General features: G+C 35.9%; 2 protein-coding genes across 9 annotated transcripts in view; one reads left to right on the top strand and one right to left on the bottom strand.

Annotated features, from left to right (window-relative positions):
- Positions 1–8,808, top strand: part of LOC143451370 (uncharacterized) — an 82,705-nt gene extending 73,897 nt beyond the window's left edge. The window contains exons 2-13 of one of the 5 annotated variants that reach the window (XM_076951857.1): positions 3,738–3,835; positions 4,613–4,808; positions 5,006–5,258; positions 5,441–5,549; positions 6,083–6,309; positions 6,495–6,641; positions 6,740–6,910; positions 7,083–7,219; positions 7,365–7,544; positions 7,612–7,677; positions 7,763–7,990; positions 8,088–8,808. In XM_076951857.1, coding sequence (XP_076807972.1) covers positions 5,157–5,258; positions 5,441–5,549; positions 6,083–6,309; positions 6,495–6,641; positions 6,740–6,910; positions 7,083–7,219; positions 7,365–7,494 — 1,023 coding nt within the window. In that variant the 5' untranslated portion in view covers positions 3,738–3,835; positions 4,613–4,808; positions 5,006–5,156 and the 3' untranslated portion in view covers positions 7,495–7,544; positions 7,612–7,677; positions 7,763–7,990; positions 8,088–8,808. Of the gene's footprint in view, positions 1–612; positions 3,836–4,612; positions 4,809–5,005; positions 5,259–5,440; positions 5,550–6,082; positions 6,310–6,494; positions 6,642–6,739; positions 6,911–7,082; positions 7,220–7,364; positions 7,545–7,611; positions 7,678–7,762; positions 7,991–8,087 lie in introns of those variants that run through there. The other 4 variants (XM_076951861.1, XM_076951858.1, XM_076951859.1 and 1 more) reach the window with 4 other exon arrangements.
- Positions 8,809–11,505: 2,697 nt separating this feature from the next.
- Positions 11,506–19,801, bottom strand: LOC143451944 (uncharacterized). Of its 4 annotated transcripts, none has more exons than XM_076952729.1 (9): positions 19,534–19,797; positions 14,686–17,508; positions 14,413–14,539; positions 14,196–14,328; positions 13,703–13,866; positions 13,404–13,563; positions 12,836–12,908; positions 12,583–12,757; positions 11,506–12,420 (listed from the first exon to the last, which is right to left on the bottom strand). In XM_076952729.1, exons 2-7 carry the CDS (start codon positions 14,700–14,702, stop codon positions 12,847–12,849), a joined length of 663 nt encoding a protein of 220 aa, XP_076808844.1. In that variant the 5' UTR covers positions 14,703–17,508; positions 19,534–19,797; the 3' UTR covers positions 11,506–12,420; positions 12,583–12,757; positions 12,836–12,846. The 4 variants fall into 4 exon arrangements, with proteins under 4 accessions (XP_076808844.1, XP_076808845.1, XP_076808848.1 ...); XM_076952730.1 differs by having other exon boundaries at positions 14,686–15,848; XM_076952733.1 differs by having other exon boundaries at positions 14,413–14,517; positions 14,686–19,801.
- Between the last annotated feature and the right edge of the window lie 485 nt (positions 19,802–20,286).

Genomic DNA, 20,286 nt, shown 5'->3' with positions numbered 1-20,286 from the left:
GCTGTACACTTTCTCAATATTACAAATAACCGAGAACACAAGTCATGTGACTGTTTACACGATGTCTACTGATTCAATCACCACAACTACAGTAGTACGGTATTACATATGTCTATAACTTCGCGTCTGTGACTGAGGTTCTGAGGCTCTGAGGGAGTCTCACACAAAAGTTCAAGCTTATAAAACGTGCTGCGATGTGGCGGAAATATATGACAAAAAAGGCATGAACATTTCAAAGCGTGTGAACGTGAAAATCGGTGTGTTTGCAATGCAAATTAAATTTGGTTAGGTTGGAAACAGTTACTTGGAAGCGACCTGGTAACGTACTAAATAAGGAGCTTTCACACGAAGTTATTCGTAGCAAGTTTTCAAATATACCAACGGTAGTTTGCAGTGATCTGAAAAGGCAAGTTTTAAACTCCATTTACTAGCTGGAAAACTCTTTCATAAGAATGATGTGGCGGGACTGAAAGTTTAAAAACTCCAATTGTTCTGGAAAACACATTTCTACGAAAGACGTAAGGATTTTACAAAAGCGAGCCAAGCCGCCACAAAACCACAATTATTGTCGTTTAATATTTGGAAACTGCCCTAAATAACTTTATGTGAAAACGCTGTTTAGTGCGTTACCAGGTGATTTCATAACATCCTAGTTTTAACTGAATGTAATTCCCATTGCCAACGCTTTGCCTTTATCGTTCACACATTCTGAAATGTTCGTGTATATTGTGTTGAATATTTCCGTTCACATCGCTCCGCTTTATAAACTCGTGCTGATACGCGAGTACGCGCAGACAGAGATACCGAATCGTACGAACGTATTACGTCAGTCGTGTTAAAATGTAATTCGTTAGACTTGTTTTAATTGGTGAATGCTAAGGTTGTGCTTGTGTCATAATAATCGGAACCTGTACAGTTCCTACAATAAAGGATTGTTTCTGATAAACTGTATCTGTTAATCGTAAGAGCTTTCGGCTAGTAACACGTTAAGGTTAGAGATTTCTAACCGCACGCAACCACGGAGTCAGATCATTAATTCGGCAGGTAAATTAAGACCGAATATTATAACCAACCAGTGCCTCCGCAGGCCTTTAGCTTAAGGCTTATACTGTATAATAGCAGTACCTTACAGATTGCAAGGTTTAGATGCGTTTAGCTTAAAGCTTATGCCGTATAACTATAGCCTACGCGTAGGCCTTTAGCTTAAGGCTTATACTGTATAATAGCAGTACCTTACAGATTGCAAGGTTTAGATAAAATTGCCGTAATTGCGCGTATAATAGAATTAACCGGCTATTAAATGTCCAACTTCCGGATCCGGGTAACAAAGGACGAACAGCGAACCAGTAAGTGTGTAACCGAAGGAAACAAGCACAAATAATAGCTTGCCGAGCCTATACGTTTCATTCTTTCAGTTTTCTATACTCTCAAGCACACTTACTCGCAAAATCTGGGTACAAGCATGCTCTATTAAAAAGCGTTTTTGGCTACATCTAATCTCACCTCCGGCAGATCCGGACATCCGCCTTTTACTGACTAGGCTATCGTATAAGCATATACTTTGTCACGGTTATCACCATAATAGAATCTTAGTTACCGTACTACCACTACTGCGGCCACTGAATGCTGAACCTGCTCTGCTGGTCAACATATTTGAGAACCTGTCTGCCTGTTATCTGTATATATATATATACTATATAGTATGGGTAGTCGACAACCGACCTTTTGATTTTGGTTGACTGTACAGTGTTTGGCCTTTTTTACTTAAGGTTTTCTCAAACTTTAGCGGGTTTTTCATGTTTCAGCATTGACTATAGGTTATTCTTGAGACTTTGAGGTATGAGCTATAGCCCCATCCGGAAAGTACGTCGTGCATGCAACTTACGCAAACTTTGGCGTTCACTGAAATCTCAATTCTTTGTTTGTTTATTATGAATGATAGTATGAAGATAACAAAGTTTGGTTTGCACATGAGCGCGTTGATGTCTCTTGCGTATATAGCGTATATACACACTTTTCACTGTGGGTTATAGCCTATTTTGTTTTCTTTGGTATTTTGTCATCTTTATTGGAAAACATGCATTTTAAACAGGGAGACTTACGGCCAAAAATTAGGATGTATGTTTTAGGCCACGCTAGTATTAAAACTCTAATTATTTTTTGTCACAACCACTTCTTATTCTAATAAATGGACTCGTTTCTATAGCTGTGTACATATTAACTAATATATGTAACTAGTGTAAGTATTAACATTGGTGTATATATTTCTTCTTGGTGTTCTTTTCTTTTTTGGTGCTTAGCATTTTGTTTTCTCTTAAACTGCTTGGGTTTAATGGCCAGGCTAACTTTCATTGTTGTAAGGTTCGGTACATTGTTGTACGATAAAGTAAAAATGCAAACTTTTCCGTGCACTGAAATCTCAATCTTTTTTGGTTCATTATGCATGATAGCATGAAGATACCAAATTTCGGCTTGTACGTTGATGTCTCTTGCGTACAGGTGCCACTCTTCCCATTATGGGCTATAACCTATATTGTTTTCTTTGTTTTTGCCTTTATCTTGCTTATCCATGGCTGTATAAGGTTGTATAAGATCATTTTCGAAATATCTGCTAGTAACGGTACAGCACTCGGTATGTAGGCTAGTTGAACATAAATCTCGACACGCCAGTAGCAAGCTGGCTAGATTTTAACACTGTAAAATGTACTCTTGCCCAATTCTGTAGACTGCCTTTTTAAGTTGATTGAAGGTTTTACATAGCGATGTTTAAGTTGACATTCACATGTCAGTAAGCGCAGGAAAAATGCCAAGACTGTTAAATGGAGTGCACCTAGCGCTTGACAGCGGCTTTTTTAAAAAAGTGTTACTCATGTGTTTCGATGGAAAAATGCTTTTGCTTTTTTATACAAAAAGAGCGTGATCATTTTTTCACTCCCACTCTTTTTAACAATTCAAAGGTATTTTTATTTTGCCGCATTTTGGAAATCAATGACATTGGTAAATTGCAAAATTGCATTGTGGTACGTGTGTTTAACTGTAGTCCAGAGGTCGGGAACCTATGGCTCGCGAGCCAGATGTGGCTCTTTTGATGACGACATCTGGCTCGCAAATAAATCTGAGCTGGCATTTCTCAGCACGACTGTTACGATCAAAACTTTTTCTGTAATTTTTCATAACGCATTAACAGTAAGAAGCATGATATTAAAGAGTAATTTCAGACATTCATTGTCGCCTAAAATTGTTGGTTTTGCTTAAACATGCACACGTTAGTTGCATTAAGTGTTAAAAAATATTACATGGCTCTGATGGAAATACAATTACAAATATGTAGCTTTCATGGCTCCCTTAGTTAAAAAGGTTCCCGACCCCTGCTGTAGCCTAATACATGTTGTGAGATTTCATGGAAGCCCATATTGAAGAATTTTGTTTTTTGTCACATCTGCCACAAATGATTCACAGATAATTAGAGTAGAACCTTTTACAATTATTATTGATGCCCACATTCTTTCATTAAATCTAAGGCTATTATTCACTTTCAAAGCATTTATCATTTAAGTTATAGAAGTAACAGCAATATTTTAATCGTACAAATATTTGTTAGAGGTCTGCATCATAAATTATGCTGTTTTTACCTATTGGCTTTGTTTGATGAACAACCTTTGCACTTACAAGTTGCCAGTACTTACTACTAACAATTTCAATTGACCTGCAGGATAGTAGTTGATTGTGACTTATAGTTATATGTACTTTATATCTACACACATGTTATGTGTTGATTTTAACGTTGTAAAGTTACCCAATATTGGTACACAAAATTGTCATGGCTCCGAAATCGGTAAGTTGGGCATTTGAATAATGCAAAAAAACTTTTTCTGGCTTTTTAAAATGTGTCATAACAAGATATATCTTTTTATCCATACCCTTACATTTATGTTGTGGCTCATTTTTCCCCAGCACACTTTGGCAGTTTATGGTAATTTAGACAAACCATTGTATGAACTGTATTTATCATTTTTCAAGCACAAGGATAAAACAGTTTTGAATAATATTGTTTTATTTTGGTTTACTGTCAAGCAGAGTACTTTTATGTTAACCTACCGCAGCCAAACATGGTTCTTTGATTCGGATCATTATTATATTGTTTTGTTATAATAAATTATTCACATAATAGTATACACTCATTTAAAGCAGTTGATAAAAGTACTACTTTGGCAAATCCAAACAAAAAATTTGTTTGGATTGTCGCTAATTGAGATTGAGAGTGAAAGTAGAATAGCAAAGTTATTTGGTATGATATATTATCACAATCTTTATCCTCAGAATGAAGAAAGTCTTTGCATGACTTAACTTTCCTCGATTAGGTACCGCGAGCTTGTTTTTTATGCAAGTTCCAATCTACACACACATTTTACATTTGGTTTTTTAATTTGTTTACAAGTTCAGGATTGTTAAAATTGTTTATGGGCTATGGAGATGGGAAATTTTACAATCGCTTTAAAATGAAAGGTTCACTATGGAAGTAACTTTTGTTTAATTGTGTGAAATCGATCTGCTCTATGAAAAACATGTTATTTAGTTCCTGATAATGACATAATTGTTCTATGGTCCACAGAATATTATTCGTCGACTTAAGGCAAAATACAGTGTTAAGATTAAAGGAAGACGAAAAAGAAGTGTTTCTTTGTTTTGCAAAACCTTTACTCCAGCTCTATCTGCCTCCAATGATAGCCCTTTATTACCCTTAAATACTTCTGAATTAAATGACAGTTCGGCCTCTTACAGTGGATATAATGATTCTTCGGCCATTGGTAGGTGATATTGTTTGTAAATTTTTGCTAAAAATGCAACTAACTGTAATCGTTGTTAACAAATGCACGCTATTGGATTCATTTCTAGAATTTTCAACAAAGAAAAACCTGACATGTAAAGTTTATACTTAATTGCTTAATATGAAGTTAACTGTATTTAGTTACTTTTGTAAATGTATTTTTATTTATTTCATTAGGAAAGCAGTGCTATTCAGAGAAAAGACAAAAACTATCTAAGAATTGGAGGGAGTTGGAAAAAAAATTGCTTGTAATTAAGCGACAATCGTACAATCGTATTTCGTCTACCTGTTGCCATTGCCACAGAGAAGTGAAATAGAATGAAATGAAATGATAAGATGTTCTGATTGTGGACCTGACGAGTACTTTTGTTTGGATTGTTGGCACACTTGTCATGATGCAGTTTGGTTCCATTCACCAGACATTTGGAAGGTATAATATGTATTTTGTGAGTCGTTGTGTTGAATTGAAATTTCTACTTCATAAACGTTTAAGCATATAGTTTATGTACTTTACAATGTACAAAGTTAATAATATTTTATATGTACAGTATGAACCAGACCCACTATGGTACAATTAAGTTTGTTAAATTTACATTTCTACATGATATATAGGGAAAAATGTTTTGTAAGATGCCACTTGAACCACGTACTATGAAGCGCTCTGATAAACATCGGTGTAACAGCCAGTATACCAAGCATTTGACAGTTGCCAACAACCAAGGTGTGTTTTGGCTTCATAATGGAGATTTTTTTTTATAAAACTAGTTACTGAAATTTTTTTAAATGTGTTAGGTTCCCCTTTGTCATAGAGGCCTCAGCTTCATTTTGATGTTTTGCGCCATTGGCACCAAGTGTTTCTTAGCCAAAACTTTACATTAAATGCGATAGGGTGTTCAGGAAAGTTTTCAGTTATTAGTTCGATTTGAAACAAATAAAACAATTTCTGAATTCGTTTATTTCATTGTTTTAAATTTTTCTTTTTATGTGTGTTATGCTCATTCTATTGTAAAGACATATGCAGAAAATAATGTTTGTTAAGCTATAAGGCTTTTTAATATACGTTATAAGACGTTTTAATGTGAGTAAGCCCAAGAAGCAATTGTTTCTGTTCCTGTAATATAAAAGCTCTATCCTAAACGTTTAATCGTAATCAAAAATGACAAATATATAAACCACTACCTTGTACTTTTGAAATGTTGTAATGTAGTCCAGTAATTGACATCAATACTTTTGATTTTTTTCTGAAAATTCTAGGCATTCAGCATGATGTTTTAGTTGAATTTTGCGGTTGTGAATCTGAAGGAGAAACCTTGCTTCGATCTAATTTATGGCCTTGTTCTCCTACATCTCCTCAAGTTGCAGTTTCCATAGAACTTTTAGAACTACTTCGAGTGTTGTGTTTGGAAAAACATGTTTCGACAGAGGGGTTTTGTAATGCGTTGGAATATCGATATCATCGAACACCAGGTCAAAAAGCAAAAGTATGTATGATTTTTTTGAATATTTGTTCAAAGAAGGCACTTACCTGACTAAAGGTAATGGGTTCAAGTGCAAATTAAACAGCATATTTTGGCAATAAGGACTTGTTATAAATAAATTTGTACTTGTAGGTTTATTTTGTAATCATTTGGTATTTAAGTTCTAATAGTTTTCACTGTTTTTGAAGGTGAAAAAACTTTCAAGGATACTGTTGCAAGAAGTGTTTGAAGCATACAGACATCATGTTTATCAATTGCAGCATATGCAGGACTTAAATGCGGGTTACTGTATATCAGGAATTGATTCAGGGGCAGTTTGTCCAGCATGTGAAGTGGTTTGTTTGACTCTGATATTTATCAGCTTAAGTTCCTGCTATTAATAATTGAAAAAACACATTTTTTGTGCGTAATGTATGTTTGTTGCATTGTGCAGAGTGTTGCAAACAACAACTTATACTGTTTCGATGGAAACTTTGGCTTGGTGAGGCGCAAAACTGCCGGCATACAGAGTGCCTTCCCTCGGCACCAGGAACGATTTTTTTGCAACCAAGTTGAAGTTGACAAATTTATGAATGATTACAGTGAACAAGAGACAAAATTGTTTGTATGTATTTACAGCACAAAATTGAGTCTTAAACGGTTCATTATTGCTAAGATTAAGCCTTGGTTTGGTATTATATATCAGGTGATAACAATTTGCCCATATTGAATGGAATTCCATGGAATATTTACAAAAGTGTATTTGATAGTTTTAGTTCCTAAAATGCTATTCAAAGGATTGTAGTAACTTTCAAGCTGGGAGTTTGATTCGTTCCAAGAAAAAAAGTACGAAATTGGATGTTAAAGGAGTGTTTGGTGCTTGTTGCCGACATGAGTTTCCTAAAATGTTCTTGGATATGAAACATGGAGAAAGGTGGTTAAAGTTGCAATAATTATATATGATAATTTAAAATGTACTAAGTTTGATACATGTTTTGCTGGTGTACATTATCTGATGCACCGTTAAGAAGGCATATGGTTCAAAAAATAAGATTTCTCTGATTTTATTATGATGTTAGGTTGGGTTATGCAGTATGGATTCTAAATCAGCTGTTGTCTTCCAATAAAAATCTCAAGATTTGTTATGACATTGCTTGCAAACTGAGATCACACTTACAGGTTGATTTAAAAAGTTTACCTTTAAAGTAAATGAATTTGTTATGAAAATCTCTCGATCTAAAAAATTACTACAAACGCATGTAAGTATCTATGCGCTACCAAGTTCGTCCCAAAAGGTGTTAATTTAAAAACATATCAACCTTTTAGAGATCTTGTAAACAACATCACTGACAGCGAAAACGACCTAACAGAGCACCAAAGTGCAATTGCGAAGTACGTTTGCTTTATTGATTTGCTACTGTGGGTTATGAATATTGAAACGTCGTCAAATATATGTCTCTTGCTATTATATGTGCAGACTTGATAAGGAGCTAACTATTGTGGAGAGAAAGCTTGGCATATCGCGTTGGGATGCTTCGGATGAAATCTTTATTCAAACTATTACTGTTGCCGCTGAAAACAAGCGGCAGGAAATAACCCAAAAAATTTTAAACTTCAATGTGGAAAAAACGTTTTTGAGTAGCTTGGTCAAAAAATATCCAGGTGGATGATTATTGTTATCTGTTTTTGATCATAGTTTGAAATTGTAAGTAAGCCTTTGCTGTTGCATTTTAATTGTTCAAATAAATTTTTTCAATGTGTGTTAAACAACGCCTTTTTTACTGTTTGTTTATACTTTATAGTCGGACAAGCAATCGTTAACCGGTTGATGACAAACATCCAAAAAATTAATCGAAATCTCCGCAAACTGATTGTACAATACAATGAAATGTAAGACTATCCAGTATTACACCAGCCTAGGACACGGACTTTAGAAGATTTTGGAAAATCCAATTCTTGTCCAACCTCACTGGACAAGCAAAGGACGGATTGCTACAATTTGCTTCAACGATGTAAAGAGGAAATTGAGCTTGTCAAGCAAGATATGCTGGGCACGTTATTTTATTATCAACGACAGGTTGACATTCTACATGGCACTGTTTGTAAAATCCCAGTTGAACTGAACCCAGTTGGTGTGCATTCTTGCTGTACTAACTCGGGCTAATCAACAACGCCCTTCTTCAGTGCTACGGCCACCTGAAACCAGGCTCTTGCCCTGGATGGGGTTTCTTTTCCCATCCACTGATGTACAGCAATGAAGCAATTTTCATTCATCAGTTGCTTGAACACACCACCTGCTCGTCTGCTTAACTTCGCTTTTTCAACTTATGTTTTATGGATTTAACTAATTATAGGTTTAGTGGCCGGCCGTGCCCTAGTTGTTACCAGAATATATTTCTCTTGGGCACGTTTTAAGCCTTTTCGGCTTTGTCACTTTCCTGTTCATTGATGCGTGTTAGTAACAACTGGCTTGATTTTTCGTCCCCACCCCGCTTTTGGCGAAAAATAAAATGATTGATTGATTGATTGATTGATTGATAGCCTCGGAATTACCCTAGCAGTTGGCGTGTTTGGATTTCCTATGTCGCTTGCATAATTAAACTAAAAATTGCGATAAAAATCGGAGTTTTAGCCAAAAAATTGCAGTGTCAATTTTAAGCTTAGCTATGTCAAAAAAGTTTGAATCATAGTTTTTTGATGGCATTCTATGGAATGAATGAATGCAAAATTTCAGAGAGCCCCATGGAGGACTTTTCGAGTAATCAGTTTTTTAGTAAATACGCTGTATAACAAAACAAACAGGAATTTTATAGCATTTTTGTGTTAGACGCCTCCTTAACCTACTCTCGCATAAGATTTGCCTTGATGGGTACCATATACTGAAGGGGATCCATATTGGAAGAAATTTCATCACAGTATTTAATAAACAAAAGCTTTCAGTTAGCACAGGTCATGCAAACAATGTAGACAATAACAAACTCTATGACAATACCCTATATCAGCGTGGTCCAACTGCAGGCCCGCGGGCTAACTTTGGCCCGCGAGCACCGATTTTTTGGCCCGCGAACTGATAGTCAGCTTTGATAGTCGCTATTGTCGAGGAAGAACCTCGACCGCAGATGTCACATTGATCAGCATTAACAGCTAAAAATTTTGAACTATTCTAATTTCAGTTTTAATTAAAAAAGAGAACTTTTTTCAGTTCTAATATCAATGTCACATTGTTCTTCAGTTCTAATTTCACATTTCTTCAGTTCTGATTTAAAAACATTGGCCCGCAAGATAAAATTTTTTTTTGATTTTGGCCCGCGATGAAAAGAAGTTGGACCACGCTGCCCTATATGTAAGCGAATAAATTTATAAATTATCGCTATAAGTTTATTATTATTTCTTCAAATAAATTATCGGGTTCGATCAGGCCCGTTTACAATTCTGGGGCCAATTATTATAATTATTTGCAAACTATATTTATTCTCATGTTTCGATAAAGGAAGCATACATAGTCGGTATTAAGAATCGGTATAGTAAGTATTGCTTACGGTGTGCATGAATAACATCTGCATAGTGTGTAAATTTTGCAATTGGCTTCTTTCCGATCAATAATTGGTAGGGATGGGCCAACACGAACCCAAACCCGCCATAGATTCGCCGAATATCTCCTGTGTAGGAGATTCGGGCGAACACGAATCCTAATGATGGCTAACCCAATTACTATGCTACTTAAAAATCTATCGACTTGCAATGATCTATTTTCCTGGCTCAACCAGAGTCAACATTTCTTACCAAAAATCATTTTCTTAAGAAATTTACTTTTCAAATCGCCATTTAATCATTAATTTTTAGTAATTACGTCACGTTACAAGCAAGATTTGGCGACTTTTTGATGGAATTTTATCATTTGGTGCTGTTAGGAACAGATTCGGGATTCGAATGACAATGACAATGACGTACTAATGACAAGGTCCCCTAGAATTGGTGACGGTACGTTTTTCAGCATATACTGCGTTGTGAAATAAATTTTCAACACAACCATACACAACTGCTATTTCGTGTAGTCCCATCTGTCACGAGACCATGAACAGTTAGCTGTTATGTGTTGCACCAACTATGACAGAATCAAGGAAACTTTTCCGATTCACATTTACAAACAAAGCAAAACTTTTAATTTTCAAGTCTTAACCAAAAATATGGGCTGCTAAGAACAGGGATTACGGTCAAGTGTTTATGTGACGTCCATCACTGCGCGTCCGGCAAACAGAAAAATCGAGGCGGAAAAGGTTAGCTATTTGTTACATTGGTCAGGACGTCAGAAATATTTACAATTCCTGGGGTTTGAATGACGAACATAAAGGCATCATGAAAACCTTGCTAGGTAAGCTGGAATAGTATTGTAGCCTGAAACGCAACATCACAGTGGAAAGGCACACATTTTCCACAAGTAACCCCACGAATCTGTGGGCGAGTACGCTACAGACCTAATGCTCCTAGCACGTTCTTGCGAGTTTAGCACACTGTGCAGCGCCATCATAATAGACAGAATAACATGCCGGATTACTCCAACGTCTCTTGAGGGAAAAGCTGTTACGAGAACCAAACTTAAATCTGGAGTTCGCTGTCTACTCCTTGTTCGCGCAAACAAAATGTCCAAACGTCAACTAAAATCGATGGCCTAAAGTGATCAAACGACGAGCGTCGAAGCTTTCTAGGTTAAGAGACAAAACAAAGCTGTTAAGTTTAGGGAGAAACGTTAAGTTAAGTTTCAAATTGTCATATGCAACGTGACGCTTAAAAACACGAAAAATTACCTGCATTGATCGGGGCAAACATGGTTTAGCTGCTACAACTTCTACAAGCTTACATTCACGTGTTACTATATGATGTGTCGTAGAATGACCTCTTTATGACGATGTCGTTGCCTATACAGCAAACATAACTTGGTGGAAATTCCAACGTATGCAATACCACGCACAGCGCGTGACGTCATGATAAATACGTAATTGCTAATGATGGAATAGTTACTGGAGAGGTTATAATTTTGTTAAACAGCCACAGAATAACTGATTCCCAGATAACTGCAATGTGGTATTTGAAAACTTTCCCACCCCTGCTCTATTTCTTCTGCAAAGTATACAGTTACAGTATTACAGTTGTTTCGAGTCACCAGTTTTACAAAAATATTTGTTAAGAAGATACCAATTGGTCAGCAACACACACCAAAAACACCACAGTACTTTGTTTATTTGGAACTAGACAGCGAACGTTGAAAGTGCAAGAAAGAAAGCTGCGATAACGAATTTTTCAAACGACCTACAGAAAATACAGCTGCAAAACTGGCAACAAATTTAGGCAAAGGCACTATTACAAAAGAACTGAAGACGTGTAGCAACAAAAAACACTAAACGCACATTAACAGCAAAATATTGCATAACAACATGAGGCAAAGCGGACATCATTAATTTATCAGCAAAGTTCGCTACTGTATTCCATGCAACTGGTAGACAGCGAATAATACAGTAAAAGAAAGTAAAGCAAAAAATGAATAAAAAAATACAAAAAATGAGAAATGCGAAGCGCCCGATATAATCTAACAAAGCAAACACCAGAGGTGGGCAGTGCGGCGGATCTATGGTATCGCAATACATTTTCAGTTTATTTAAAAATAGTTTATTCGGTTCCGATACTCTTCAAGTAATTATTTCAAGGTTTTGAAATCATGTTGATCAAACCTTAATACCCATTTTAGCGCTCTCAATTGTTCTTTGTTCTGAGTGACGTCACTTATGTTCTGAACTGGAGTAATCTGTGGCGGAGTATAAATAGAGGCAAGTATTCCATTTGCAACAGGATCCTCTATATAAAAAGTACCGATGCAGAGTGCCAAACTACTCTTTTGCAACACGACTTTGAACATGTACGGTTTGCTAACACTGGTTTCTGGGTTTGTACGTATATCACGTGTAGTTGCTTACATCCCTCAGTATTGCACTGTAATAGCCGAGTTAATAATAATCGCTTTGTTCTTTCAAAGTACCGACCACCCACCTCTGGCAATGAAACATCATTATATGAATTGTTACAGTTTAACCTTCTAACACTACCACTTCAAGCATATCTTTTTCACTCTCTGGTGCAGACCTACCAATTATAAAAGAATAGTATAATACCGAATATAATACCAGTATCCCAAGATACATAAAAACAAGATACACTACCACTGCATCAGCTTAAGATATACTGCATCTATGACAAACAAATAAAAACAGACAAATATAACATACAACAAAGCCGAAACCACACCTGTTGATAACTACTTTAAGCTGGTTCCTACAACTGATAATCTCTTTGCATATGCACGCACCATACCCTGCTGGGTTTTTTAAAAAAACTCCTGATGGCAGGCCAAGCATGCTTATGCCTAGTTCATTAAGTTTGGAATATGGCAGCCGCTGGTTGTTTTTTTTCACAGCTTCTGCTAAAGAATTTAATAAATAACACTACAATTATTTCATAATAACTGCAAAACTAAAACAATACAAAAGAAAAAACTTACAATATTTCTCATTAATTATTGCTCTGACTTCTTTTTTTTAGGATTTTCAAACTTCTAGAAGTGGATGGTTTGTCTAAAATATCCCAAAAAAAATTGAACACAATTATTAATGACAACACAGCAATCGCAGCTATGTAAAATCTGTCTGATAAAAATGCTCCAAAAATGCAATAAGTTCACTTCACAGTTGAAATATGGTTTTAATATATACTATAAATGAGACTAAAAACAGACTGAAACTGTCAATAACTGCCATAGTTAAGCAAGTAATTTCTGAAAGTCTTTCATTTTTTCAAATTTTTTCTGTAGATACGATCAATTTTTAGTACCGCAAATATCTCAGTTCCTGAACAGTGACCTTTCATTTTTAAGCTTCAATTTTAAATCAAAATGTCAAATGTAATAATGCAATTGCAGTAGAGCAATGTTAAGTTGCTAATATAGTTGGTTAAACCTGCTTTAACAGAAAATCATCGATCAAAGTAATGGTATCATCCTGGTAATAGGCTTTCCTAATATTTGTTGATCGTAATAGTTAAATTACAAAAAGTACATATTTCATACATACCACTTAGAAAGGTAGCAAGATGGTTTTCATTTATGAAAGCCTCTTGAAAAGATGTACCACTAAAAAAATGAGTGGCTGTTTTGCAACCAAAAACATCAAACAACCCATCCTTGTAAATAGCACCACCAGCTACATAACCAACTTGTTCCAACTTTAAACACTACACAAAATAAACTAATATGCATGTAACTTTTGAATATTTTATTAGAAAACAAACATATATATAATTTATATTTCTACTTCTTCACCCATTTTTGTTATAACAAGAACTGAAGTACTTTGCAGTAGTGTTTACTCACAGCATTATCTATAATTTTTAACTGCCTGTTTTTTAGATGCTTGATTCGTTTTTCGGTGATTGGAGCAAGCCTTTCTGCCAAAGTTGCTTTCTGACCTTCTTTTTCCCAAAACTTCTTTTTCTCATCACTCAGTTGTTTCCATTTTGTTGCCCATTGTCTAAAACCTTAAATTAAACTGCAAATAAACTTTTGCAAAGAAAACCAGACAGAGTAATTAAACAATTGAAACAAGAAACACTATTCTGGAGAAAAATGGCAAGCCAAACTATTCAGGGGGGATGAAAACTAGAAAAATTGCCGTGCAGTTGTTTTTTTTCAATACCATGTAGCTGTGACGCTACTTAGAAGAAATAGCACATGCAAATGTTAAATCATAATTGATAAGCAACACAATTACGAAATATATGCTGTTCATTAGTTATAGACTACACAATTATGCAAATTTTTCTATTTCTGTTGCAATTTTTAACACAATCTAAAGAAAACAATGTACCAATTCCGTCCTTTTTAAGAGAAGAAGAATACAGGTTATACCCTGACACTCTTCTTTTGCAAGAGATATTTGTAAGTTTTCCTACAGTACTAGCGCTGGTGGAATTTTTTGTCCACGTATCTTTTATCCAGACCTAAAATACAAAAAAATGTTCTTCCAAATTGAACGATGATTTATTAAACCTTTCTAGGTTTTACTAAGATTAACCTTTTTGTACCTTCACTTGATTCTCCGTTAAATGTGCTGAAACAGCGGCTTCAGAAACCCTGGGATCTGAAAGATCTCGCATTCCTTGTTGCCAATACTCAGTCAGTAGCTCTACCTGAGTAGCCAGCAGATCGAGTCTATTACAATAACATACAACCTTAACCAAAGAAAACGTTGGATGACTGGACTACAAATTCAAACTACTCTGCAAATGTAATTCTTGCTTACATGTATACAAGTTACGCTAAAACATATAATACATTTGTGTGAGCATCATGCTTACCTCTGTCTTTTAGGCATTTCACTTTTGAAAAACTAAGTAAAACCTAAAAATTAAATTAAATACAGCATACACCTAAAACATTCACATTATTATTAAATTCAGTTTTTTTAGAAGTTAACACTTTAAATACTGTACAGCAGGGTCTCATGACTAATTTATTTTCTTCAGAGTGTATACACTTATATAGTATACATTGTTAGTGTTACAATTTGTAGCAAACAACATGGTTTCATCTGGCAAACACACTAACTATTCACTGTGTAAGTATTCCGAATGTAATACCTCCAAAGCTACAGTAATGATGGGAGTTTCTAATACTACCAAATTCTACCATTTGTAGTTTAAGGCATGGAGAATTTTAAACAATCTTACTGCTTGTCAGCTCAATCCCCTGTATGCGTAAATTATGGGTAAACTTCTGCAAAGACGGTAATAATGTTAAGATGGAATGAAAACACTGATATACTGCCATGCAGACAAGAGACTGACATTCTTGTCACCATTATAGTACAATACGTAGGCTCAGCAAGACACCTACGGGCCCCTTAGGCAACTTTCTGTGATAGGCCCATGTAAGGAAAATATCCCTTTTAAAACTAGTGTTTCTTTATTACCTGATATCATACTAATTTCAAAAGCAAATTAAAAAACACATCACAAAAAACACATCAATTGTATTGAAGCACACATCACAAAATGTATCATGAAATGTATGACAAAATGTATCATCAAAAAATCATTAAATGTAATTGAAACACACATCACAAAAAGCAACACACTGCAAGGTCAATTTTAATATGGTACCGGACTATCAATCCTAGGACCCAGAAGTCTTCATATCACTTACACTAGACAATGATTTCTACTGGCTCGGCTACCTTACTATTCTGCGTACACTGTTATATTTTGACTTGCTATTTGTTCTGCCCAAATTCGAAACTATTCACCAGAATCACTGCAAATGAGAAAACATTTTTTTTATGCCTTGCTCAGGAACATTTCAACAGTAGAGTCACTACGAATAAAGCAGGGATTCACACCATTGCAAGGTTGGCGCTCTAATCACTCAGCTACTGTGTCAACATAGCCTACAACGGGGGGTTCAAATGGCGGATCTCGATCTGGATCTTTTCAACTTTTTGTGTGGATCTTCCAATGTAGTCCTGAAAAAAATAAACTTTTTACAGTATTTTCATGTGGATACCAATTGTCAGCGTTGAAACTAATTTTTGGAATTTTTAATAGCATAAAATTATATGTATTCTCATACTTTTAGTGTAAATAAATATTGAACAAAAAAAAGATTTTTAAGCACCGGCAACTAAGGAACTTTCTAGATCAGCATAACGCTGAATTTTGTGACGTACTCACGCATAATAACAAGAGATGGCTAAGTAAGGGCAATGCTTTGAAAAGGCTGTGGGAAATTCGTAAAGAGTTGGTCATGTTTTTGAATGACAAGGGTCAAACTAGTACTCTGCTTGAAGGTACCAATCTATGTAACTTTGCTTTTCTCGCTGACCGTTTTACCCATCTAAATACTCTGAACTTGAAGCTCCAGGGCAAGGGGCATACTATCATTCAACTGTGGCCAGAAATCTTTCAAGCAACAGCTGTTGCTATTCGTTTCAACTATCACCAAAGACATGCTCCACTTTCCATGCTTGAAAGTGACTCTACAAGAAGTTAGCTGTGATAATGATTTGTCATGTTTTGTCAAATTTGGACACTGAGTTTTGTAACAGGAATTTTATGAAATCAGTTCAGTTATAGAGCTAATCTCTCATCCACTGTCTGCTGATGTTGATGACACTTGGAAAACCCAACTTTCCACTGAATATGCATTGGTGGTGTCTAAAATGCAGGTAGAACTGTGTAATCTTATAGGAGATGAGATTTGTATCGCAGATCCAAATGTGTTTTGGTTATCACTTGAAACCTTGGAAAGGTACCCAGTTATAACCAGGCTGGCTAGAAGGGTCCTTACTTGCTTCGCTTCTACGTACCTTTGCAAGCATAGAACGAGGCTCACAAATGCTCATCTTCATGAGCTTTTGAGGATATCAGTAAGTGACAGAAAGCCCCCATTCGATGCTATTGTGAGATCTAAACCAACTCTTCATTTTTCTCACTGAACAAATCTTGCAACTGTAGCACACTTCACTTTTGATTTTTACAAAGTTATTAATATGTTGTAGGGTTAATTTACATAAATAAAACACCATAAAAATTTAAGCATGTCCAATATGTTTACTATTCGTATTTAGTGAAGCATCATGTTGTCAGGTTTGGCTGTGGTGGATCATGGCAGAAATCATTTGAACACCCCTCGCCAACAACATTTCGTTCTACATCTACAGTATTTCTTGCTAAGTTTACGCATTACTTATTCTATTACAGAGCCTATGGATGATAGCAACATTTATCTGAAACCAAAATACAAATATGAAATCAAATTACAGATACTGCATTTTCAGTAGGTCAAAACAGTACCACCTTAATTACTATAAAAAATTATAATTTTTTATCAACCTGCCTTGTACTAATCTAACATTATTAATTAACAACATAACTTAGCGTTGAAACAAGAAACGGAAGTTGGGTTGAGCATTTAAAAAGTGTCGGTCGGGTTTTAGGACAAAGTATTTAAAAGAGAATCATAAGCTTACTACACGTAAGTACAGTAGGACCTCGTTAATCCGGACCACATTGTTTCGTCATAAAATGTCGGGTTAGCGGGGTCTCCGGATTATAGGAAACTGTAAAACCAATCAATCTTGCAAATGTACCATCGTGTTCCAGAATGCGGCAAAATGAAAATACCTTTAAATTGTTAAAAAGAGTGGGAGTGAAAAATTGATCACATTTTTTTGTATAAAAAAGCAAAAGCATTTTTTCATCGAAACGCATGAGTAACACTTTTTTAAAAAAGCCGCTGTCAAGCGCTAGGTGCACTCCATTTATCAGTCTTGGCATTTTTCCTGCGCTTACTGACATGTGAATGTCAACTTAAACATCGCTATGTAAAACCTTCAATCAACTTAAAAAGGCAGTCTACAGAATTGGGCAAGAGTACACTGAAGTGCGGTTATCATTATATTCAGTAGTACACTTCAGGTATGTTGAACACATTTATATGAACTTAGCTGAATTTTCAAAGCATTTAATCATTTGTGAACACCGTTTTTATGCATTTTTACAGGATTTATTGCTATTTTTTTTCTCGCAGACACGGGCCAGCTAAAGCATCAACAAGAACGCCTGGCAGCCTAAAAGTGCGCACGATTGCAAAGTTTGGATTTGCACTGATTTGAGATTTCAGTGTACAAAAAATTTTTTTTTATCTTATCATACTATTTATATTTCACCATTGACTGTGGGGAGCAAAGAATATTGTGCTAACTTCGTTGTAGACTGGTCAAACAAGAATATGCTCACAAATAAACAACAAACGGAAAAACGTGGCAAAGCCCTGAGAGCTTGAAATACGCCACAAGTAAACTACAGTGGTGATACAACAATGAAACGTCAGCACGGCCATTAAACCCAAGCAGTTTAAGAGAAAACAAAATGCTAAGCACCAAAAAAGAAAAGAACACCAAGAAGAAATATATACACCAATGTTAATACTTACACTAGTTACATATATTAGTTAATATGTACACAGCTATAGAAACGAGTCCATTTATTAGAATAAGAAGTGGTTGTGACAAAAAATAATTAGAGTTTTAATACTAGCGTGGCCTAAAACATACATCCTAATTTTTGGCCGTAAGTCTCCCTGTTTAAAATGCATGTTTTCCAATAAAGATGACAAAATACCAAAGAAAACAAAATAGGCTATAACCCACAGTGAAAAGTGTGTATATACGCTATATACGCAAGAGACATCAACGCGCTCATGTGCAAACCAAACTTTGTTATCTTCATACTATCATTCATAATAAACAAACAAAGAATTGAGATTTCAGTGAACGCCAAAGTTTGCGTAAGTTGCATGCACGACGTACTTTCCGGATGGGGCTATAGCTCATACCTCAAAGTCTCAAGAATAACCTATAGTCAATGCTGAAACATGAAAAACCCGCTAAAGTTTGAGAAAACCTTAAGTAAAAAAGGCCAAACACGGTACAGTCAACCAAAATCCAAAGGTCGGACAGGTTCTCAAATATGTTGACCAGCAGAGCAGGTTCAGCATTCAGTGGCCGTAGTAGTGGTAGTACGGTAACTAAGATTCTATTATGGTGATAACCGTGACAAAGTATATGCTTATACGATAGCCTAGTCAGTAAAAGGCGGATGTCCGGATCTGCCGGAGGTGAGATTAGATGTAGCCAAAAACGCTTTTTAATAGAGCATGCTTGTACCCAGATTTTGCGAGTAAGTGTGCTTGAGAGTATAGAAAACTGAAAGAATGAAACGTATAGGCTCGGCAAGCTATTATTTGTGCTTGTTTCCTTCGGTTACACACTTACTGGTTCGCTGTTCGTCCTTTGTTACCCGGATCCGGAAGTTGGACATTTAATAGCCGGTTAATTCTATTATACGCGCAATTACGGCAATTTTATCTAAACCTTGCAATCTGTAAGGTACTGCTATTATCCAGTATAAGCCTTAAGCTAAAGGCCTACGCGTAGGCTATAGTTATACAGCATAAGCTTTAAGCTAAACGCATCTAAACCTTGCAATCTGTAAGGTACTGCTATTATACAGTATAAGCCTTAAGCTAAAGGCCTACGCGTAGGCTATAGTTATATGGCATAAGCTTGAAGCTAAACGCCTACGCCTATAGGCTATAGTTATACGGCACACACCGCTGCAAGCTGTACAGTACCGGAACGACCTTACCTGCTTTCAGCAATGGGGTTTCCCACGAATCATATTTCTGCCGAAGTAAAGTTCTCCCCATTCCAAATGCAAATCGTCTTACTCTAAAGTTAGAAGTGCATACTTCCTACCATTCCAATGGGAAAAAATAACCGTACTCTGGCCCATTTTAATGGGCGTAAAGCAGACGAATGGGGTGGAGTTCTTGGCAACCGGTCCGGACCCGAAAATACAAGCCCAAACCTAGCCCGAAATTGCCAAAAGTCAAATATAATTTAGGCCCATAAACCTAAGTCATCGTTTGACTTTCATCATTTTCTAAGCTGAGCTCAACGCTCTGCGGGAGGTTTCACCACTTTGTGCGCACGCACATTCGTGTAAACAAAGTGAAATCACAATGCAAATGTGGCAGAGTGTGAGTATAAATTCTCGTCCGAATTTGTCCTGGATTTTTTTCAAACTGAAACCCGAACCGGAATAGACTCACAACTCTGTCACGCATAGCCTGCTTTCATATAACAATACTGTACTTCCGTCAGCTAATAAAGCTATGGAACAGAAGCGACCAGTCTGTACATAGCGATAGATTATGATTAATCATTAACAGTAAACCGAGCCGATTGAACGACGATAAAGCGTCGTTTACCTAGATTTTATAAGATATTTAGGCTACCTATCATTAGTTTTGTTTCATTTTACATTACAACGAAGTCGTTTCACGCTTTTTTAAAAGTTTAACAATTTAAAACCACTCAATATTTTATGAATAAAGTG

This window comes from Clavelina lepadiformis, chromosome 4, assembly GCF_947623445.1.
Source record: "Clavelina lepadiformis chromosome 4, kaClaLepa1.1, whole genome shotgun sequence".
NCBI classification, from domain to species: domain Eukaryota; kingdom Metazoa; phylum Chordata; class Ascidiacea; order Aplousobranchia; family Clavelinidae; genus Clavelina; species Clavelina lepadiformis.
Note: the sequence above shows the minus strand (reverse complement) of the source record. Positions and strands in the feature narration are given on the sequence as shown.

Excerpts from the sequence above, each read along its gene's own strand:
- LOC143451944 (XM_076952732.1), bottom strand. Across the intron at positions 14,329-14,412 it reads TAACGGAGAATCAAGTGAAG|GTCTGGATAAAAGATACGTG; the intron begins GTACAAAAAGGT and ends TTTGTATTTTAG. Across the intron at positions 12,909-13,403 it reads TCTTGCTACCTTTCTAAGTG|ACAAACCATCCACTTCTAGA; the intron begins GTATGTATGAAA and ends GGGATATTTTAG.